The 23,702-nt window shown below is 40.5% G+C and overlaps 4 protein-coding genes across 7 annotated transcripts; 3 read left to right on the top strand and 1 right to left on the bottom strand.

Annotated features, from left to right (window-relative positions):
* The first annotated feature begins 132 nt into the window (after nt 1-132).
* Nucleotides 133-2,201, top strand: nat14 (N-acetyltransferase 14 (GCN5-related, putative)). Of its 3 annotated transcripts, none has more exons than XM_061049309.1 (4): nt 133-291; nt 743-930; nt 1,033-1,338; nt 1,421-2,201. In XM_061049309.1, the coding sequence occupies exons 2-4, from the start codon at nt 850-852 to the stop codon at nt 1,868-1,870; spliced, it is 837 nt and encodes a 278-aa protein (XP_060905292.1). In that variant the 5' UTR covers nt 133-291; nt 743-849; the 3' UTR covers nt 1,871-2,201. The 3 variants fall into 3 exon arrangements, with proteins under 3 accessions (XP_060905292.1, XP_060905291.1, XP_060905293.1); XM_061049308.1 differs by having other exon boundaries at nt 134-291; nt 809-930; XM_061049310.1 differs by having other exon boundaries at nt 173-194; nt 809-930.
* A 2,346-nt stretch (nt 2,202-4,547) lies between these two features.
* On the top strand, nt 4,548-7,258 carry aicda (activation-induced cytidine deaminase). The gene is made up of 5 exons (XM_061049331.1): nt 4,548-5,318; nt 6,008-6,173; nt 6,290-6,572; nt 6,749-6,864; nt 6,973-7,258. Exons 1-5 carry the CDS (start codon nt 5,299-5,301, stop codon nt 7,021-7,023), a joined length of 636 nt encoding a protein of 211 aa, XP_060905314.1. The 5' UTR covers nt 4,548-5,298; the 3' UTR covers nt 7,024-7,258.
* A 364-nt stretch (nt 7,259-7,622) lies between these two features.
* Nucleotides 7,623-14,077, top strand: LOC132983077 (adaptin ear-binding coat-associated protein 1-like). Its single transcript, XM_061049319.1, has 7 exons — nt 7,623-7,832; nt 8,824-8,924; nt 9,223-9,327; nt 9,532-9,613; nt 9,727-9,835; nt 10,575-10,722; nt 11,698-14,077. Exons 1-7 carry the CDS (start codon nt 7,738-7,740, stop codon nt 11,808-11,810), a joined length of 753 nt encoding a protein of 250 aa, XP_060905302.1. The 5' UTR covers nt 7,623-7,737; the 3' UTR covers nt 11,811-14,077.
* An 82-nt stretch (nt 14,078-14,159) lies between these two features.
* On the bottom strand, nt 14,160-17,452 carry mfap5 (microfibril associated protein 5). Of its 2 annotated transcripts, none has more exons than XM_061049341.1 (7): nt 17,350-17,452; nt 16,324-16,400; nt 16,180-16,212; nt 16,008-16,043; nt 15,771-15,858; nt 14,768-14,841; nt 14,160-14,678 (listed from the first exon to the last, which is right to left on the bottom strand). In XM_061049341.1, the coding sequence occupies exons 2-7, from the start codon at nt 16,364-16,366 to the stop codon at nt 14,566-14,568; spliced, it is 387 nt and encodes a 128-aa protein (XP_060905324.1). In that variant the 5' UTR covers nt 16,367-16,400; nt 17,350-17,452; the 3' UTR covers nt 14,160-14,565. The 2 variants fall into 2 exon arrangements, with proteins under 2 accessions (XP_060905324.1, XP_060905325.1); XM_061049342.1 differs by lacking the exon at nt 17,350-17,452 and adding an exon at nt 16,554-16,563.
* Between the last annotated feature and the right edge of the window lie 6,250 nt (nt 17,453-23,702).

Consider the following 23,702-nt stretch of genomic DNA (forward strand, 5'->3'; position numbering starts at 1 on the left):
TTCTGCTTTCTTTTTTTTTAATGACATCGATTTGAAAGACTAAACTTGCACAGTTCATCACATTTACAGCGTAATTTACGCTGCTACGTTGCGTTTGCCAGTCATGACCATTTGCGCAGTGCGGTTTTGCACGTACGCAAACGGCGTGGACGGTGGGAGTCGAGCGTCGGTTCAACGGGACGGAAAAGGAGCATGTTAGTATTCTGAATACTTTCTCTACGCAAGAATCACATTTGTTGCCATTCAATCAAACGTACCGAGCCTGCATGGGATCAGCCTCAACCTTAAGAGGTAAATATACTTTGTATTTATTGTATTTATCCGAGCAGAATGCCGCTGAATGTAAGCGGAAGTGGGGGTTATGAAGCACAAACAGGGGGGTCTAGCTGTGCCAGGACAGACCGCAGTGGTTCGTAATAACCTTATAAGGATTTTTTTTTTTAAAACGATGTTTTTTTCCCTTCCCACTGCATTGTTGATGATCAAAGTTAAACGTTAAATTAACGCTAGAAATACGTGCATGATCCAGGTACAAAATAATGGTGATATGCGTACTACAAATCTTCCATAATCCTCGTCTGTCTGTTGTTTGGAGCCAGCGTGGGAGTAATGTTACATTCAAACTACTGGCTCACTGTTTACTAAATCCACAGCATTGCATAATATGATTGTTGGAAATACACTGACCTATTTACCCAAACCATTTCGACCGTCAACTGTTTTTTTCTTTTGCATGATTTAGTGTCAGTCATCACAAAGATGAAGGCTATGTCACCGTCCCCTGACATCCTTTAAATGTGCATTTTAGGGTCACTGTGTACACTGTCGATGACAGCATAGAGCCCAAACATGGTGAGGCTAGGGCTGGATCAGGTGGAGATGAGGAGGATGAAGGAGGACGACATAGAGATGGTCAAAGCCCTCATCAAGGTTTGTATGTGTAATCAGATCAAGTTTAAGACATTACTCCAATTGAGGACTGTACTGATGTTTTTCCTTTTTATCTTCTCTTTCTCAATGATTCTGCTTCAGGAGGGCTGCGGGGGCACAGAAAACCGTCTCATCCTCCACATCCTTACCCGTCCGCTCTGCCTCTTCATCCTGGCTGTTTTCTCCTCAATCCTCCGCTGCCTTGTCCATTCTTTTATCCTGGCACTTGCTATTCCTGTCTTCCTGCTAATTATCTATCTCAAGATCACGATGCCACGGTCCACAGGGGTTCTGGGTAGCAGCCGTCCCTATTGGGACTATGTGGGTAGCAGCTATAGAGGGTCACAGGATGAGAAACTGCAGAATCCGTATTGTAGGATCAGTGGAAAAGCCCCAGTGACCAAAAAGGTTAGCTTCAAATTCATTGTGGTTTTCTCTTAATTCTAGAGAACATATGTTCAGCTGAGTAATCTTATTCCTTTTTTCTCAGCCAAGGCGCAGAATCGGAATCAAGGACAAGGACAAAGACAAAGACACGTCAACTGAGAGGGTCACCCCAGACAGGGAGCAGGCAGCAGGGCAGGTCTGGGTGGCAGACTGTGAGGGGGAGATCATTGGCTGCATCTTCCTGGAAAGTGAGAATCGAGCACACATCAGGAGGATCTGCAGGTTGGTGACAGGCTGCTGGTACCGCAGGGAGGGCCTGGGCAGGCTGCTTGTCCAGAGTCTGGAGCAGAGAGAGAGGGACAACAGCGCCCATCGAGTGTACGCACACGTCCCATACCCATCAAAGGTGGCGGAGGCCTTTTTCAGGAAGATAGGCTATGTACAGCTTGGGGAGGGGGCTAATGAAGAAGAAGACACTGAGATGAACCTGGAGACACCAGAAAGAGGCTTTTTGGGACACCCACTCACTAAGGTGTTTTACAAAGACCTGTGACTAGTTAATGATGACTCTGAAAAAATGCAAAGGGATGTCTAAAAGGAGAACAATACATCGTGCAATCTCTGCTTAAAATGTGTCATTGCCGCAACATGTTTGGATTTTGTGTGAAATAATTTATTGAATATTTACTGTATGTTATTTATGACAGTATTTATATACTTTTGATTGCTGTTTTGTATGTTTGAACATACTTTTTGTTTACGACATAAAAAGCAATCCCTCTCCCCATGTGTTTATTTTAAATGTCAAAAATGACATCTCAAGGCTTCATAGTTATGTGTTCTCTTATCATTTGTATCTAATTAAAATATTTATGTTAAAAGTGTTTGACAAAGATGTTTTAGTGTGGTTCTATTCTCAATTAATCAGCCACAGTTGATGGTGCGTGTGCTTGAATGTATGCTGTGTATGAAACCATACCAATGTGTAGGAGTCACTGTACAGGAAGTATGTGTGGTTAATGTGAATCTGCAGAATTTCTTCACTTTTATCTCTGTGCTCTTTGGCTGATGTTGCACTCTCCTGGAAGTACAGTATGTGGGTCTATGAGTGTGCAGAAACACTGCTACCTCACTTTTCTTTGGCTGTCTCGTTCTTCCACTTGTTTGTGTTATTTTTGTATTTCTGTGGGAATTCTGAATTCAATACTTAACATGATAATTAACGGTTTGAAAAACACATTAGCTCTGAAACTGTTAGCTGTATAAATGATCAATTACAACTTTCAACTAAAAGAATTAGTTTATCATATAACTTCATGCTTTTTTAAGGTTAAAATCAGGAAAAAAGTATGGTAACAACATCTGAAATGAGGTTTTAACTACTTGGGGGGGGGGGGGGGGGGGGGGAGCAATCCAAATTAAGGTAACACTATAATAAACAGATTCATTTATGCAGATTTAACTTGTTTGCAGCCCTAATGTTGAATGTACAACAGAGTAAACTGAATCACACATTTACTCAAATATTTTTGTTTCAAAACTCCCCTGCCTTGCAAACTTTGACACTTTACATGCATTGGTACTCTGACTCAAGAATGTGTGTGGTTTGCAGGTGAATGCCGGTTAATGTGATAGTGTATGTAAACGGACTCAGTCTGAGGCTGACCCTACTACGGTTAGCAGCCCTCACGCTTACATTTCGCATCTACCTCCTGCTAACCTCAGAGTGTGTCAGTATGGCAGCCACAGATAAACACCACAGGATGTTTGTACAATGTTAAAGTGTGTGGGAAAGAATATCTCACCTGATCGTAAGAGGCAAATAAAGGCCTACACTTTACTGCAAACTCTTCATCTTCTGAGCTGTAGTGGAAAATCACTGTCCTTTAATTAACTATGATGAAAAAGCTGAGACACCCAGCAACATAACAAAGCTGTAACATGCACGGTTAAGTGTGTGACCAGGTCATTTTCACCTTGTGAAATCTGTACTTTTACTTGAGACACTTCTTGGTCATCAGGTTATTTCTTCATGACTGTCAAAGAGCAGACACCTGTTAGCTGAGCCTCGTATACCCGCCTGATCTGTAGCTATTATTGTTGTCAGGAAACAGATGTGAGTTCACACACTGGAAAGAAAGTCTGTTTGTGACTGTGGTCTTGTGTGTCTGCACGGTATGGCGGTGTGTGAGTGTTTGTGTGTGTGCGTGTGCAGGGTGTGGGCGGGTGGGTTTCGGAAAGTATGACTTGGCATTCCCTACACCCGGTTTCTGCCCCTGACTACGGGTTAAATGCACCAGAATTTCTGGCCATACTGTACTGCTCCACAACACGCATACACACACATAGACACACATAGTAAATGGAAAAAAAAGGAATGGAAGTGCACGTGAGTGTTCATGTGTGACTGTGAGATGACCTTGGTCAAATGTGGTCAAACCCAGAGAGCTGGGTGGGAAGTGGTTACATATAGTTTGGCTTTCGATCATCCTCTTGTCCAGAAAAGACACATGCACAAGATCAAATGTGCAGAGACATTAGGCTTTGTGCACCGTCAGAGTAATGTAATATGATGTGAGGTCACTCAGAGCATGCACGCACGCACACACACACACACACACACACACACACACACACACACACACACACATACATCATTTAAAATTTTGGGGCACCACACAATCATAGGATATATTAGATAGATTTGTTCCAGATGATGTAAAACATATAGACTGTGTTAATGACATGCTCATACACATTTCTAGCACACACATACACACACAGATGAGATCCAAAAACAGCTACCCTGGGAACGGTGAATTCCCCAAACCGCAGAGTGCATGAGAGGGTGAGGGGAGTCATGGGAACGCAGGATGCCTGCATGCTTTGCCACTGGGTAAGTAGGCTGGGCCAGAGCTAAAACAGACAGAGCAAAGAAAAGACGAAAGCAGAATAATACACATCCTGATTCCGCAAGGATAGATGACAGCATCTGATAGTTCAAAGGCCCATGAGTGAGAATTATCCACACACACTGTGGTCGGTCAGCTGGCTGGACGCTCCAGCAGACACGTATGGTGAAGGAGGTCGATTACAGCTATGCTCCTACACTGACACAGTTTGGGAAAACCCAGATCAGAGAAAGAAGTAGGTGTCAGGGCCTTCGAGGTCTGGGAACGCCTATGGCTCCACCAAATCTGGGGGCCCTAGAAGGGGGGGGGGGGGGGGGGGGGGGGGGGATTGGACTAACTAGGTGGAAAGGTTGAATAGCAGGAGGAGTCAGTGGGGATCCCATTGTGGATCAAGGTAAGGAGGTATCTGGAAGTTTTTATTTTTATGATCTGGGAAAAACAAAGTGAAGGTCGCCTGTGGCTGGATCAGTCTTAAGTGTTTGGAAAGTTCCAGCCAGTTGGCTCAGTTTATTGACGTCTGTGAAAACCTCCAGAGGTTGCAAATCACGTCAAACACTCGTCCTCTCATGTGTGGTCGCTAAGATTATTTAGTGAAATCATTGTTGTGTACTTGCTCCCACAATTAAATGTTTAATTGCATGGAACAAGAAGGGTTTTGCTTTTGGCAAATCATTATTTGGCAATCATTATAAAAACCTTTGTTAATTTAAAAATAAAAATGCATCATTGCATTAACAAAAACTTGGCAAATGTAAAATTCATTGGTAGTTTTATTTTGTTTTGTCTTGCAGCAAGACAATGTGATCCAGCCATGTCCTTTGTATAACGCCCCCTGACTTAACTTTGAAATATCTTTCTGACCAACCAGAGGCCGTCTTTGTTGTATGCAGGATGTTTATGTTTAGAGGTATATGTTCTCAGTTCCCTCCTTTTAACCCCCCAAATACTCACACACACACACACACACACACACACACACACACACACACACACACACTTTCGCTCTTTCTCATTACCTTCATTTCATACCCATCCTGCCGAGTGACAAAGCCGTGGCGCGTCTTTCAAAATGAATACAAAGCTCGACAGGTGAGCAAAATCAAGACATTCTATTTATATGTTGTGTATGTCCTTGAAGTCAAGATTTGTACACAATTATTAAAAACAGAAAAAACAGGTAGTTATCTGAATTGTGATTCTTAAATAACAGAATAAAATATTCTTCATTGGAATTCTCTTTCAATAGGTTTGCCACAATGTCATCTTTAAATACAATTAATAGTGTGTTGAGTATTAATGAGCGGTGAACAACTGTCCTAGTTTCGCTAACATTTGTGAAACTGAGAGTGAGACCAAAGAAGTGAATGTTAGTTGTCTTCTGAGTGTCCATCACTCACGTTTTTTAACCACAGACTTTACATCCCTTCATTTTGGTACACACATTAATTCAAACTTGATCTCAATTTGAGTCATGTGAATGACAAGTAATAAAAGCGTTTGTATAGTGTCCATTAAACTCTAAATGACTGACTTCTACAGAGATCATCTGGAACCATTGCTGTTGGTTTACAAAACGCAACACTTCTTAGAACAGCGTTTTTACTGATGAGATGCTGACTGATAAATCTTGAGCAAAAGTTTTGTGAACAAATGTTGTTTTAGAAAAAAGAAAAGAGCAATTTAGGTAAAGTGTATATGCTGATTGTTGTGGACTTTGTCGTTTTACCTCAACAACTTTTACACTAAAAATACAGTATATCTATATTCCCTTGTCTTAGTGTGCTTTTACCACGAAAGAAGTTCATCTACCATTACAAAAACATGCGCTGGGCAAAGGGCCGGCATGAAACATACCTTTGCTTTGTAATCAAAAGACGGGTGGGGCCGGACACCTTAACCTTTGATTTTGGACACCTCCGCAATCGCAATGGCTGCCATGTAGAGGTAAGTAACTTAGGGCAAAATGGGGGAGGGAAATTAAAATGGCTTGTTCGGGTAAGAGACTGAAAATAACAATGATGCATCCATAACGTCTTCTTTTGTCTGCTAATACTCAAAAGCTGCTGTTCCTGCGCTACCTGGGGGCCTTGTGCCCTGGTTTATTGGGGTATGGAGGCCCTGGAGAGAAGAGGCTCAGCTACTCTATCACCTGGTTCTGCTCCTGGTCTCCATGTGCCAACTGCTCCACAAGACTGTCCCAGTTCTTCAGCCAGATGCCCAACCTTCGCCTCCGGATCTTCGTCTCTCGCCTTTACTTCTGTGATATGGAGGATAGTTGTGAAAGAGAGGGCTTAAGAATGCTGAAGAAAATCGGGGTGCAGATCACAGTCATGAGTTACAAAGGTGGAGGCATAATTGGAGTAGTGAATATTGAATATTAGAATTATAAAGAGAGAATAGACATTTTTCTGATTTATCTAGGATCAACTTTAGGAAGATTAAGCCATCCAAAAATGTGTTTATTTTTTCATGAAATTAACATGTGGAAATTAAGGATTATGTTTTTCCTCCCTCTTCAGATTTCTTCTATTGTTGGCAGACATTTGTGGCTTGTAAGCAAAGCAGCTTCAAGGCATGGGGAGAGCTGCACCAGAACTCTGTTCGTCTTTCCAGGAAACTCAAGCGCATCCTACAGGTAGATTTTCCACGTTTCATGCTTTTTCTAAGAGACGAGGGATATGATGAAAACACTTGTGATTTACATCAAATTGACAAATGTGTTTCTTTCTTTTTTTTCCCCCAGCCCCTTGAAACAGAAGACTTAAGAGATGCCTTCAAGCTTCTTGGACTGTGAAACATCCCCATTACCCTCCTCCTGTTACTATTCAATAAGTCATTCATTTTATAGAGAAAAAGAAAAGTTGGTTTTAGTCCTTCACTACAACTGCCAAACTGAGAATGAAATTAACTGAGAAAAAAAACTGTAAGGAAATAGCTTTCAAGTTTTGTCAAGGCCTTTCACGTAAACATTGCTGCTACTTTCGGTTTCTGAAGCATTATTGCCATGTAAAATAAAGAATTACTGCCTTCAGTGATATACTGTCCATTTGTAATGTATTCAGGAAACTGCTGCAAATAGGCCGAGTCTTATTTTTCATAAATGTGGGACAGAAAATGTTGGTATTCATTGAAGCAGCGGTACAGATATCGTACTGCACTGCAATATGGGGAAATATCGATTTAACACCTAATTTATAAAAGATTATTATCCCAAAGCCCGAACCCCAAAGACTTACCGGAAAGTGCTGCAACTTGAATAGCCTAAGATTATCTTCTTTAACTTCAAACTGTGCTCCTACGATATTTTAACTTTTATTGATAAAAGTGTGGAAACCCACCTCAAAAGGAAATCGTAGTACTGAAACAGTGACCGGGGTGTGCGCACGTACACTGTGTATTACGGTCACACAGCCGTGGCCCGTTAAAGCCGCACGGACACACACACACACACACCGTCGTCGTCGTCACCACCACCACCGGCGTGCAACGACTTGAGCATAGAGTCAAGATGGCGACCGAGGGTCAGTACGAGTCGATCCTCTGTGTCAAACCCGAGGTCAACGTTTACCGAATCCCACCGAGAGCATCCAACCGGGCTATCAGGTGAGGAGGGGCAGGGGCCTGGCCGGCTAGCTACCTGACACAGCATCCGCCAGCTACCAGCCATTAGGATCCGTTGCCTCGGCGACCCAAACGTACCGAGCTCATCCCCCGTTTTCTACGCAGCCTGAGGCGACGGCGGTCCTAGTTTTCCCTGCTTGTTGTTTTTGCTGTGAATTTTACAAGGTCACTATAGTAACATGACGTGCACTGAAGTTGGCGGATGCACCTGCACTGCGTTAGCTCATTACCACGAATTGGATTGGCTACACTCCTGTCGGTGTGTTTATGTGAGCCTTATCGTCCAGTGGCAGGTCACACGATAATGATTAAACTGTTTAAAAGTGGTTTTCTCTAGGTTAGCCTACCCATTTCAGATTGACATTTTGTTTATCTGACCTTTCAGTTGTTGGTATTAGAGCGGTATCTCTGAAGCTGTCAATAAGTGTTGCTCAAGGACACTTCAGCGAGGGAGATGCTGTCTGATAACGAGCTGGGATGCACTGATAATTTGTTGTCCTGACATTTCATATCTCCATATTTTAGGAGCCCATTCTGGGAAACTGTTGTGGTGTTTGTTGACGTTGAATTGTTTACCCCATTTTTATTGGCTGGTGCTCCAGTTTGACCTGCCACAGCTGCATGTGAGTGGATTTCACACCAGCCAAACAGTAGCATAGGCCTGACTCCCATGAGACACTTGATTGGTTAACCAGTGACCATATTCATGGTGAGTAATAGTGATGATGTAATGATTCAGCCTTTTAGGTCTCAGTGAATTGCCCGACTGATGCCTTAGTCACGTTTCTTTCACATTTAAAGAGCTACTATGTGTCTCATTGTTGGACCAATCATGACAATAACATACACTTTTATATGCACAATAAAAGCAGGTCTCCCGTCTTGAATCCTGTTTACCTTGCATATTCTGCCTCTGTCATCACTTCACCTACTTCACACAGTCTCCCTGTCTGCCTGTGTGTTTGTGTCCCAGAGCGGCCGATTGGAAGCTAGATGCTCCTGACTGGACGGGACGCATGCGTGTGACGGCCCTGGGCAAAGTGGCCTACGTGAAACTGGAAGACAAAATATCTGGTGAGGGAGTGACAATGCAGACAGACCAATGTCATTGTTTACTGGCACTCCTGCTGTTGTAAATCATTTCGCTGTGTAGTCTCCTGCTCGCCATCTCCCTCTCTGTTACTCATCCATTCCAAGGTGACCAAGCCCACGTCAAAGCAAGCTTTTTATTTTAAAACAAATTGTTTTTTTTAAAAGTAATGATCTGTTTGCTGTTCTAAAAGTATGACTTGTATAGACACATCTTGCATATCAAGCAAAATATTTGTTTCTCACTGAAGTCTTTTTTTATTGATTTTGTTCTGCCCTACAGGGGAGCTGTTTGCCCAAGCACCGCTGGAGGAGTACCCTGGCATTGCGATGGAAACAGTCAGTGACTCGAGCCGATACTTTGTGCTCCGCATCCAGGATGACAATGGTGGATAAACTTAATTTTTTTGGCAAAACCTATAATGTGAATATGCTCATAATTAAATTGACTCAGAGGTTAACTCCAGAAAAAAACATTGTTTTGACATATTGGCCTATTGTAGTGTGTATGTTACTGTAATCTACTTTTGAGGTTTAGCATCATTTAGTCAACTATATCGTGTATTAAGTTACATGTTGAATTCCCTCACAGGCCGCAGTGCGTTCATTGGCATTGGATTTGGAGACCGAGGCGATGCCTTCGACTTCAATGTTGCACTTCAAGACCACTTCAAGTATGCTGCTATCTCATAGAGTGTCATTAAAAATAACTTTTTTTTTTTAATTCTAGTCTATAAACCTGTCTTTAATCCTTTGCAATCCCTGTCTCCCTCCTCATCTCTTTCAGGTGGGTAAAGCAGGATGATGAATTTACAAAGCAGGCACAGGCTCCAGACAACACTCCTAAACTGGACCTTGGCTTCAAAGAAGGACAGACAATTACTCTCAATATTGGGGTAACGCTACATTAACATACATTTAATGTTTTTTTTTAAAGGTTTGAATAAAAAATCTTCCAGCTGGAGTCTTTGAAAGCAATCTAAATATGCATTTTCAAACCAAAGGAACTTGTCTGTAGTTGTAAAGCCGGTTTGAGGACCCTGCCCTTTTCACAATGAAGATCTATAATATGTATAAGACTGTTGAGTGGATCAGTGACTTAATTTATAGTGATTGGTCCAGACTTCATTTTTTTTGGTGATAGGTCAAAGACATGAATGAATGCACTTTTTTAATTAAACATTTGAGAAAGCTAATTAAAGTAGCCTTAATTGACTAAAACACAGCAAAATAGATATGCAGTCAAGCGTAAATTGTCATTTATTCTTTCCAACTCTGTTATTTTGTGAAACCTATGCACACACACAACCATCCTGCTCTGACCAAGGAATCCTCTATGTTGTTGTTGTTGCTATATCAAGTGGGGTCAGCTCTGTCTCTGCAACGTTCCTATTGGTAGTGCAAATGTAAAAAAAATACTTTGAAGATATGTACTGTAGTTCTCAGGAAAAATCCACAGTGGGCAGTTTCTCTACGGGAGTCCCCAGAGCCAACACCTAATGTTGTAAAAGTGTTTGTTCATTGAATTTCGATTTGGTCAAATAGGTCGTCAAATGAGCTATTCTTCGACTTGTTTATTAAAAACACTCTAACCTTGCTTTTCTTTTTATTTGTTTTCTCATTTATGTATTCCAGCAATCAAAGAAGAAGGACAGGTCTCGTCCACAGAGCTCAGGTGGCTTCGGGCTCCTTCCTCCTCCTCCTGGGGGCAAGTTAGCCCCTCCCCCTTCATCGAGATCTACCAATCATAACACACAACCACCTGCTGGAGGAAGTGACACTGGTAGGTAATTGTAATGCTGCATTCATGTGCTGCTCAGGTGGTCCAAGTTTCCGAGTTGGGAAGTTGTTCAGTGTGTTCACGTGATTTCAGTTCGGAAAGTCTGAATGCTGTAACGACAGCAAAAAAAAAGTGTTGATACTACGAAGATTATCAGTGAAATGTAACTGTTAAAAGTTGTATTTGAGCAAAAAGTTGATGTGCAAATACGTGAATTAATCAAAAGTATGTTAACATTAACAAAAAACATTTTGCCCCCCATGTGATGAAGATTATGTCGAGAAGTCGGGCACCTAATTATTTTCCGAGTGTCCGAGTTGTTGTTCCGACTTGAGCAGGTGTTCATGTACAATTTACAACTTGGAAACTGTTTTTTCCGATGTGTCCGACACCACATGAATGCACCATAACACTACACTATGGATGACTGCAGAGGTCATGTACCTCCTGCATTATAGCCTTTTATTGTTTACTCATAATGTGGATATACCAAATTTTATGATCTGTTATCACAAAATTGCATGGTTATTATCTTGACAAAGACATTTGACAAAACCCAACACTAATAACTGTCCAGTTTAGAAGTTCATTAGGAAGATAATTTAAATCATAAACGAAGGGAAACGTCAGATACTGTTACCCATGCGACCTGCAGATTGTTCTAGACATGTACAGATGTTTGATTCCCAGTGGGAATGCTTACTAGCTACTGCCTCTCAGGAGTGGTGCAGATTGAAAGTACATGCCAAAGCTCTTTGTATGTTTTGAGTGCAATGTTATGATGGATTGCTTACCATCACTATGATAGAAAGAATCCTTTTGTTAAATAATGTAGCTTTCCATTATCCTGTGTTGGCTGAGGCCTCAATAAAGCCTCACTTTATGACACTGAAGGCACCTGGCTTTGTGACACAAGGGACACTGGGACAATACTGTATCCAAAAGTGCATAATGTTTCTGATTTGTTCTATCCACCAGGATTTTTACTCGACCTGGACTCCAGTAACTCCAACTCAGCAGCTCCATCCAACCCCGCCACCACAGCCAGCTCTGACCTGTGGGGAGACTTTGACTCTGTATCCCCAAAGTGAGGAGAGATGCATTTAGTTTTTCTCTCCCTCTTGTTTCTCAGTAAATGTATGCAGCTATTTTTGCTCTTTAATTTCCCCATTATGGGGTCCTGTATCTCTCTCTGCCAAGCAGGGTAACATCCTGAACTAGTTAGTTTAGCTTTAATTCCCATCCTTGTGGCTTTTTATTCCTAGCCAGAGATACACACAAACCTCGCAGTCAAGTCTTAATTCAAACAATTTAGAACAACTCTTTTTTTTCCCCTCTTGCTGTCTGTTGATCCTCTCTAGCTCTCTGGTTTCTTTCTTTCTGTTTGAATTCTGCCTTTGCCCCTTTTCTCTTCCTCTGTGTTTCATCAGCACATTTCTAAAGTAGACTACACAACATAGACACATGATCAAAGGAGAGGAATTCAGAAACATCTGATAAGGTATATCTAAATATAATAACAAATGCATTTTATGTACAGAGAATATTTATTTTAAATGTATATAATAGTTAGTAGTTGGTCATTGTTGTGTACATGTTGTCACCTGTACTGTATTGTAGCTTATCTCTCTCCAAGTCCCCATCAGTGGGTCTGACATTATGCACTGACTGGCAGTGTAGTCTGTCTACGTAGTTCTTAATGCATAGAGTCTGCATTTAAGGCAGGGATTATTCAAATCTAAAACTCTGTCTGAAGTCAAGTTTACCACTGAATGATGAAGAATCATGTTAAGCTGTGGCTGATTTGCAATATAGATATGTACAGTGCTCTCTACTGGGCTGTTTTGGAACTACAGCACTGTTATTTTAGTGAGATGTCAAATTGGGGCCGTAGTTGTTGGAACGCATTTCTCTCTGGGAATGGTTCCTTGGCATCTTCACATTGTTTCAACTGTAAATCAGTACAAATAGACAGGGAAGTAGGACGGTAGGATCTTACAGTGTGCTAGCAGGAGAAAGTGCTTTTATCTTGGTCTCAAAGGGAAACAGAGTATTTAGTACATGTTATATCATCTGTACTCAGCACAGCTGTCAAAGCTGTGACTGGTGAGTCATTTCGGTCATGACCTCCGTCCTGCTCAATGAATTAGTCTGTGTAAGTGCACCATCCAATCAGTACAGGGAGATAAGAAAGCTATTACGCTGTTTTTTTTTTTCTTAATGCTGATATCTCAAGATCTCAAGTTAATAATGTCGTCATAACAAGATAAAATGATAGTTAGATTGTTATCATGAGAAAACAAATATTCTCAAAAGTTTATTAGAGATCAAGGGTGCATGGATAGCTTGTTGGCAGATGTAACAACCGGTTTGAGTTGAAACCGCCAGAGGGAGCGCCCAATATTTATCAACCTACCAAATTGTATTTTAATCAATCTGTAACTGAGGCAGAAATTGTATTGAGACTTAATCACCTCATCATCTGAAACTTTACTGGCAGGTGCACCAGACAAAATATTGGTGACACAAGACCTGATCAATAGATAAGCTATCAAGGGTTCAGCCTTATGTATACTTGAGATAAACTTGATGAATAAAACGTCATTAAAAAAAATGATGCTTGGGGATAAACATTAACTAGTGATCTCAAGATACCGGCATTGAAAACATTAATTTCAATGGGGACCGAGCTCGGTGTCATAAGAGGATGATCAGGTCGTAAACTTCAACTGCAGCATGATGTACTGTACAAACTAGTTCTAACTGTCAACCTAATTCCGTGTTACGTTGTTTCTGGTATTCTGACTCGGAGCCATTCAACATGAGACCAAGCTATTCTGTGTTTGACGCAGTGTTTTGTTGTGATATTACGCTCTGAAAGGAGGTGGATCATGCTGCATTGATATCACGTGCACGTATGTTGTGATGGACGACAGTGTGTGTGATGATAGATATTGTCTGGATCACCATTTCTGTAACATTTCAAGCCAAAATGATCAACTGGTTAAAATGGTAAAAGTTGTTTCTTTTCTTCTTTGTTTATGATATTTAAAAAAAAAAAAAGTCAAATTAAAAGACATCACTTAGGGCTTTGAGATATTTCGATGATCCATGTTCAAATTTTCGACTGACAGTAATTGGGTAACAGGGATCAATCAGCCATGAAATAAATAAAAAGATGGAGCCCTACAAGACAGAAATAGTGAGTGTAAAGCCTGAACAATGTGTCAGTGTTTGTTTACAGTTTGATTATATATATCCCTCCCAAATGTTACTTGTTATTCAAAATGTATATGTGTATGGAAATGTATATGGTAAATGAATATGCAAAGAAAAACATAAAGATATCACTCCATGACCAGTGCTCTTCTCTGTTTTTTCCCCCTCCTAAATAGAGTGAACGAGTCAATAAATAAACAAACAAAACTCCTGAACAGAAATAAGTGTGTAAATGTATATTTGGTTACAAAAGTGCACATACTACCAGATTGTCGATGAGTACCTTACAAAGTGGGTCTTTCTTTGTACAATGGAGTGACTCGGTGCTGCTATATAGGCCCATAACTACAGTACCCTAAATGGATCACAAACCATGGAAGACATGATCTGTGTCCAACAACACAGATGAAATGGACAAACCTTCAGAATTCATACACAAAGACTAATACATGAACATAGATATGACTCAGCACATGTGTGTATATGTAAAAGAGGAAGAAGGAGACCCCCAGTTGTTGAGTGGTGGATTTATGGTGTCATGGGCTGCTTATATAACAACATTCCTGCTGTGCGTCTCTATGGGGGTTCCATCCTTACTGGTGGTCATTACGGCGACCCGGGCGCTGTTTAGGCCTTGTTTGCCCAGGTTTTAGGGTTGCTACGGCGATTGCGGCAGCGTTTCCTATGAGTTGACCTCTCAACACGCCTGGGCCACCCAGACAACTCTCGGCACATTTCGGCTGTAATGTACAAGAAACGCAGATATTTACCCACAGTCAATGCATGGTACCATATCGAACATGACGCTTGTTTCACCTGAATATCTCACCTTTCAGATACTCATCCTGAGCACAAACTGTCCTCATGCAGATCTCGTTGTTGATGACATAGACACGAGGAAGGCTGCATCAAAAACAGGATAAAAGCATCATGAGTATTGTTCCGTTATAAATAAACCTGATTTTATGACAGTTTAAAAAAAGAACATTTACGCTATTACGCAATATCACACGAGAGTAAGGGATGTACTGAATATCAACACAACTGTGATTTAGTCAAAGACAAGTGACTATAGGTGGAACATAATCAGAGCTGTGTAAACAGTAATATGCATAAAAAGAGTTTTTTCTTTTTTAATCATTCCGTTAACCAAACCAACATAACTAATCCACCTCCGCCTTTGTTAGTTATATGTGTCTTCATGATACACTTTATAGAATAGTACAAGTGTTATAAGAGGAAACATTTCCTTCATAGTGTCCTTGGGTTTACTACAATCTAGAAAATTTAATTTGCCATAATTATTATTATGAAACATTCATTGCTATCCAGATACAGAGTTTTAAATATTGTTCAAAGTCACAGTGCAGTTTTATAATCACACTCATTAAACCACTTGTTGAATCACTCGATCAGAACTACCTGTTTTATATTTAACACTAGCACAATTATATTCTTGTTGTGCCTGTTATCTGTGTCAGTACTTGTTCTCAGTTCTGAGTTCATATTCCACTTCTGATGTGCTTCACAAAGACTGAAGTTGTTACGACCCGCCATAAGGTGGCCCTATGGGGCTAACAACAATCCACACATTGACCCATTAAAAAATACTTAAAACACCTTAACAAAGCCAAAAACAAAGGGATTTATTACAATTACTCAAACTTAATGATAACACAGTTCAACTTAGAAAGAAATACAATAAAAGACAACAGACAATCCCTGACTGAGAGGCACAGCAGTCCCAACTCCAAATGCCTCTCTTTCTGTAGCCAGCACTGGGCTTTTAAGCACTGAGACACAGGGAAACATACAGCCATAACAAAGTTCACCTGTAGATGCAAACAGCACCAATACATCTCTTGATGGGCCGGTGAACTGAGTACATCCTGGTGCAAGGATACATCTCCTCTCTGCAGTCTGCAGACACAGAGAATACACGGAATATAGACATAGACAGAATATATTGACAGTGAAGAGGAGAGAAGAACACAACACATCGTGCCAGTCTGTCATGTGGCCTCTGGAGAGATAGTTCAAAGGTCATCTTACGCTCTACTGTCACTCACTTGCTGGTAAGGGAGCTGCAGTTGCCCCAGGGCTCTCTGAAAACAAGGAACGAAAACAGCATCAGATTGGGAAACCATCTTACTGATGACCCATCACAGTGACTCACAGACTGACAGATGTCCTGCAACAAGAACTGATCTGAAGTGAGAATTATGAGGAGGTGAGCATTACCAGCTTGCTGGGCTTGGGCTACAGCTGTGAGTGCTGTGGAACAGAAACCACATGAGGGGAGTGTATTGCAGCATAAAAACAAACACATGGCGACTCAACCATAATTAAACAAGATGATTTGTGTGTTCTGTTTGGCAGCGTTACCGTGGAAACTGCAGAGGAGCAGGACCACTGGAAGGCTGCCCATTCCTTCAACTTGTAAGGGGTAAAAGCTTTACGAGCTGGAGGAAACCGAAGAGGAAAAGAGTCAGGGTGATTTCACAGAGTGGAACTGTTCAATATCCTCACCAAGATTTTTGTGCTGTTTATGTTTCCTTTAATCATGTTTCATATAAATGCTCACAACGTTCCGGGCCAATGTAATGTTTTCCCTAAACTTTTGCTCCAGCTGAAAACACAAAGTTGGCTATGTTTTTGGATAACTTGTCATCTTTATGGGGTAGTGCCTGATGTCATTTTACCCTGGAATATTCTGTTCTATGGTATATTCTTGCGTACTCTGCACAGCTTGTAAACACATACATGAAGCAGTAATAGAGCAACTATAAGGAAATGCACTTAATGACTTTTCCCCTAATAATGTGTTTTCCTTCTTCCTCTCCTCTCCTCTCCCACCCTGCATCATTCCTCTCGTGATGTGTCAGTGTAACTTTGCAGTCCAAGACGTGAGTTCTCTCTCAAGAATGTGTTTTTTTTTGTGCCCTATTTGAGCACCCCTCCACCCCTCCTCTAATACAGACACACATTCTTTTCCAAGTTTCTTTTCATAGTGCATATTACTACTTTCCAACTGTATGATCGTCACTAGCCTGTTCATTTTGTCACAACTGGTTCATTTTCTGCTTCAATAATCGAGGGCAGCCAAACATTGAAAACTCTTGGTTCAGCTGTGCATGCCTCTTATGATTTGTTTAGGACATTGACATGTTTTTTTTAACTGATTATACTTAACTCAGTATGCAACCACATATTATAAAACTATAAATTCTGAAGTGAAAACATCAACCAAGATTTAACACTTTCTATTTAATAACTTCCTCTTGTTAATAGGAAGTATCCCGTCATTAAAATCTTGGATCGGACATATTCTGCATGAGCACATGCTGTGCTGAGTATTTCCAACATGATGTGTTAATTTTTGGAAAGAAGCAGAAAAAAAGTGGTACTCACAACTTTTGCTGTCGTCCACAACTGCTTTAGTTTAATGAATCTTTTGTCTTCTCTTCTTTCTCCTCCTTCCCTCTCCTCCCTGCTCCCTCCCTCCTCCCCGTTCTCCTTAACATCATCGTTTTCTTTCTTTTCACTTTTTTGCTGTCCTACTCTGCTTCAAAAAAATAGAAAGGAAATAGCAGGCAGCTGCTATCTGATGTCTGTAATGTGCAGAGTTTTTCTGTTGTTCACACTCATCTTGAGGAGATTTTGTAAACTAAAGATTTATTGTTCCAATGTCTGATAAATATCTCACTGTCTTATAAGGGAAAGCTTTCTTCTTCATCATCAGCAAAAAAGGGAAGGTGCTCTTGTTCTAGCTAACTGTTGACTGAGAACTTTCTAAATAAAGTAACACAAAGAGTAATGTAAAGAGAGCACAAAACTGAATTAATTACTTTTTTTCAAATAAACTCTGAAATTGAAAAAAAGCAACTTACAAAGTCAAAAAAGGTATCAGACAAAGGTGGGCCTCCAGCCTGACTTTGGTACTACTTAATACCACCAGCAGGTGGAGCACTGTTCTTTATCTTCAACATGCAATTCATCTCGAGGTCAGTCAAAAAAAAAGCAACTGAGATGAGATGGAACTATACTTAATGCTGAGTCATTATACTTTTAAGTGAGGCCTGTCAGTGGGTTTCTCTTAGACTGCTGTTCTGTGAAGTAAACAGCAGGAGCAACTCCAGCCCATGTCATCTCTGTAGTAATAATCAGACATTGCCATCTTTTAAACATGTTTCACCTCATCAAGTCAGCTGTTACACATTTTAAACATGCATGACTTGATTCTCCAAAACACAGTTTGTTCACCTACTATGAGTGCTGACTTGATTAATCAATTATTCTGCCAATTTAAGATTTATTAACAGGTGAATAAATGATCGAAGGTTTAATAAGTAAATACACCAAATATTCTCTAGTGGCAATGTGAATTAAGCTTCATATTATTCTAAGTTGGATATATCTGGGTTGTGGAAAGTTGTCTTCAAAGAAGGGGGAACTTTTAAAAATCAGAAATCATGTTTTACTTTTTTCTTTAAAAGATTCTTAAAATGTCTTTAAAATATATTAAGAAATACGTTGAAAAGTTAAACTAAATTGGGAACAATTTAATAAATAAATACAGTTTCTTTATTTATTCCCTTGAATGAATTTTGTACCTTCACAGGTTATGCCTTCAAAATGGTATTTGTAAAATGAGTGGAAATATTACATTAAGAGTACAGCTTTCTACAAACACATTTTACCTCCTAATGAAAACAGGCATTAGCACGTGGACCCCTAAAAAGTTTTTGTTCCATGATAAGACCAAAGTACTTATCCAGTTTTATCAGCTGAGACTACTCTCTTTTGTATTTATTTTCCCAACAAAGTAGAAATAGCACAATTACTTTCAAAATAACAACTTTGCACCAGATTGCACCTTGCTTAATTTAGTTAATTGATCAACGTCAACCACTGGTCTGTAGGGATAACAAAGATTTGAACTTGTAACCCAAAAATGTCTTATAGCGCACTCACACTAGCAAAGTTGTCCCGTACTGTGCTTAAGCACCCATTCCCTCGCTGGCCTGCACTACTCCAGGACTTACCGGGCGTGAGCATCTTGTACATAATGTCGTAATACAACACATGCATGGCTTTACGGGATTATGAAGCGTGCTTAGTTTAAAAGACAAGAGGACGGGAAAAAAAATAAAAGGAACGCGTATCGGAGAACATGACAGCTACGTTACTGACTTTGTGGCTTATTTTTAGTCATTATTAGTCAGATACAGCGATAACACTCGGGGATTTGTCGATAATGAAGGCTGTCCACGTTTTGTATCTGTGCTTGTTCTAATGCATGAACTGTACTGTGCTGAAGCGCACCTCTTCCAAGCGTGCCAGGGCCAAGGAAGTGCACCGCTTGAGCACGGATTGGAGCACTCACACTTGGGTGAAGCGTGCTTGGGTACGATACAGATTGCCTAGTGTGAGTGTGCCCTTAATTATCAGTTAATATAAGCTATCCATCACATATGAAGTGCATTTCTAATTCAAATTGTAGGTGTCAATAAAGCTGTAGTTCCTGAGCCTCTTTCTCAGTGGTTCTTTTGTTTAAAACAGCCTTTTGATTGGGACCACTGGGAGTTAAACTTGACCCTTCAGTGGCCTCAATGGACTCGACTAATATAAATGTTGTTACACATTCCATTGAAGTCACAGACAACAAAACTCTCACTGGCTCTCACCATATGGTAGGCCTAGTAGGCTCAAGACGGAGACACTCATCATCCTCTTGACATATCGGGGCTACATGGGCTCCGTGGTGAGTGTCTGTGGGGTGTCCCTAACAAGGTCAACCGGGCAAGCCTGATGACAGCTTGACTTATGGAAGCGGTGTAAGCAAAAGAGACGAGGAGACGAGCCAAGAGGCACAATCAATCCTTTGACCATATCAACGTGCCACTCTACGCACGCTGCGCAGGCATGAGGGGAAAGTAGAGACGAGTGGGGCAAAGACTGAAAAAGAGAGGAAAGAGAAGGGAAGAGATAAATGGAAAAAGGAGTCGGGGTTGGAGAGCCATGAAGCAATGCAGAATGGTTCAGGCAAACATGCCAGATAGTAAACACATGATAATATCTCAACTTGTTTATTAGTTGGATGCCAATGCTTGGGCATGCCAGCTCTGCAATACATACCGGTACTCTCTCACTGACCTCCTTTTTACCTCAGCACACTCATGCCTCACTTGTCTTACTATATGAATATCAACTAGCGTGTATTTTTTATGTACTGTTGTAATGACTTACTTTAATGTACTGTGAGTTTCCTAAGCAAGAAAATACACTAAATAAAAGAGCAAGAAAACACACACACACCTACACAAACACACATACACACAAATGTGTAACCGGTAGAGCTGTATTGTCCACGATCTAACAATTCGATTCGATTTCGATTCTTTGGGTCACGATACGATATTGATCAAAATGCTTCGATATCGATTCAATATTACACATAGATGAAAGAAATACCCAAGTAACTGCTCACAGTACCTTCTTATATTTGTTAAATAATTATGTGTTTGTATTTGTTTAAAATAAACTGACTCTAAATTGTATTTTATCATTGCATTATTCTTTAATAAACAAAGAATAAAACCTGAAAGTACAAGTAAAATGTTGCCCTAAACATCCAAACCTAAATGGTCCTTTAAGTTTTTGATTAAAAAAAGTTAGGATATAGAAATGTCCTCATTATGATGGTTTTAAACTATGGTCCTCACATGGACAGAAATGTAAGCTCAGACACACAGTTTTTGTGTTTTTGTCATTGTTTTTTTTAATCCCATGATTCTTTCCCCCCTGGCCTCTTACCTTAACCACTTATCACTACAAGTGTTACTAACCCTATCATAACCTTAAGATCCTAGTCCTTCCAAAATTAGCAGTGTAAGCATGAACACACACACACTTTCTTTTATTTTGCTGCATGTGAGTATACTATTTGTTATGATTCTTTCCTTGGACCCTGGAAGCCCAACTTGATGCAAAGTCTTGTGTAATCTGAACATGAAAAGGCATCTAATTCCCCACTCTCTCTTTCCCTGATTTCCAACTCTAACAACTGTCCTGTCTCACAAATAAAGGCGAAAAAAAGCCCAGAAAAGAAATCTTTAATATCATTTTTTGGGTGCAGTGCACGACCAATAACAACACTTCGAAGTGGTAATTTTGGAGACGCTTTGTAGCCAAAATGTCCTCACAGTGTACAACTACTTTATAACTCTGGTCCTTAAAAAGTCAACAATTCCATCACACACACACACACACACACACACACACACACACACACACACACACACACACACACACACACACACAGTCATAGTCATCACTCCAACTCCTGGTTAGGCCATTAAAGAAGATAAATTATATTAAGCAGCCAGGTGACAGAGAAAGTTGCTTGTGCAGGGGAAATAAGGCCATGGTGACCCTTGCTTCACTGTGGGGATTCATTTCAGACATTCTGCCATATCAACTCTTTATTTGCTCCACTCTGACCATCAATCTGGGTCTGGTATCGGTATCTGATTTTGCAGCTATCAGTCTCTTGACAGGTGAACTCTTTTATCAGATATATCCATCTAGGTATAATTTACAACAGATTTCATTTTCCAGCTGGTTGCCTCCAATCCATTATATGTGCAGCCTGAGTTAAATGATACACATTTATATTACCAAACACAAAGCACTCCTTTAAGACAGAACGATATGTAAAGTTAATTTTAGAGACACTTTATAGGCAGGGAATGTGACACCATGCAGACCGTCATGTTTGGTGGAAATGTTTGAATTCAATGTGAACTTCACTCGATAACGGCTTGAAATCTGAATCTCGACGTTACAAATTTAGATTTGATCCTTTCGGGTTTCTTGACAGGGTGTGTGTCTTTCATCTTCACAAGTGTTGAAGGGCTCTCATGACTTGGAAGCACTGGCATGATTTAAGATTGAATGAGCCGCAACTCCTGTCATTGCACAGATTTTGTTAAGCATTAGCAGTCTGTTTGTATGGCTGTCCTTGTTTCTCCTGTTTTAATCATCCCTGATATCTGTCCTCATGAACCATGGACAGATTTGCACCTCTGTAAGTATCTTTGTATTGGCACTCTATGTCTATTGTCTCTATAGTCTGCACCATGTGTTTCCATTTATCAGGCTGTGGTCCTCCATTAACCCCATACCCAAGTGTCACATGAGCCTTGTGTCTCTGTTTCCTGGAAAACAGTTGTTACCACAGATTATACTGAGTGTTTTAAAGTACACTAACTGTACCTTCAGACCAAAGAAGTACTTACTGATTCATGTAACTAGTGACCTAAGAAAGTCCTCAGAGAGAGAGAGAGAGAGAGAGAGAGAGAGAATGAATGAGAAGGAGAAATGCTCTAAAGGTTGCATGAAGAAGGTCTGACCACAGAAGATGAAAGGGAAAGAGACGACCCAAGTGGCATGACAGAAGAAAGGGAAAAGTTATCAGCAAGACAAGGCGAGATGGGTCATTGTGTTCCATAAGATTGTGCCGTTTAAGGCCCCGGGGACGCCAGTGCAACCCGATTAATACATTTGAAGGGCAGCGGATTGCAGATAGTCAGAATGAGGTGGTGATATACACGGTTTGTAAATAGATTGGTCTGGGGTCTATTTATAAACCCATCTGGAGTGGCCCTTAGCAGGGGTTAGCACTGGTCCAACTGACAAACACACACGCCACACTGCACATTAGCAGCTTGCTACCAGCAGGGATCCACTCCAAATTGAAACAGAGATGTTAAGCACACTGTAATGCAAAAGTTAAAACTGAGGATTCAGTTGGTCTGATGCATGTATTATTTTTTGTAATCATTGAAGTAGAAGCAAAGTCAACGCTGTGTGTGTTTTGGCGGATTGCACAAAGCAATACCAAAGCGATCATTTCGGGGACTGCAGGTGATTTTTCAACCTGTCATTTCCTCTCTGACAGATCTAGGCCACCGGTGGCGCCCATGAACAGTACGGAGGTCAACATGTCCTATGAGGAGATTTCACGTGAGGTTAGTTTCACTGTCAGCATGTCCATGAATTATGTGTCCCAGTTTCTAAATAATACATTGTAATAAAGGCCATTTAAGCTGTTGGCAGTACGAGTAAATACCACGTGTATCCTGCTGCAGGTAGTGTGAGAGGCGTCTGCAACGCACAAACTTGGAAGAAGACCCCGCTGGTATCACTATCAGCTTGTATTGTTCGGTCCAATTATAGATGTGCGTCTTGTGTTCTGCAGCACCTGTTGCTTCCCCACGTCAAACATGTCATATCTTTCCATAGGCAGATATATCAGTTTCATACTTTCTCAATAACTGTTTAATAGTCACTAACTCTGACAGATTCGAACACATGTTGAACTGTTACAAGATATTATATAAGTCATTATCGGGTATATGTTTTTATGTCAAAGAAACAAATGTTTGTTGAAAAGAAAGCAGGGCAGATAAGATGATTAGAATAAACTGTAGAAGAACAAAATGTTTCTGATTAATACAAGAACTTTTAAGGTAATGAGTATTGTTGTGTTTCTTTATCAAACATGTTATTAAAACATTTCTAAATGTTTTTATTACAGAATGTAGTGTTTTAAGTTAAAATGAATTAGAGTAGCTATGAGGAACTTAAATTTGTATACATTTTGGTGTCCCCTGCGGACAAAGCATTTCCTCTCATTGCTTTGTCTGTCTTGTTAAAGTGTGTTCTGCAATACATTTAGAAAATCTTTAATCTTAAGCCTC

Source organism: Labrus mixtus, chromosome 11 (genome assembly GCF_963584025.1).
Source record: "Labrus mixtus chromosome 11, fLabMix1.1, whole genome shotgun sequence".
NCBI classification, from domain to species: Eukaryota; Metazoa; Chordata; class Actinopteri; order Labriformes; family Labridae; genus Labrus; species Labrus mixtus.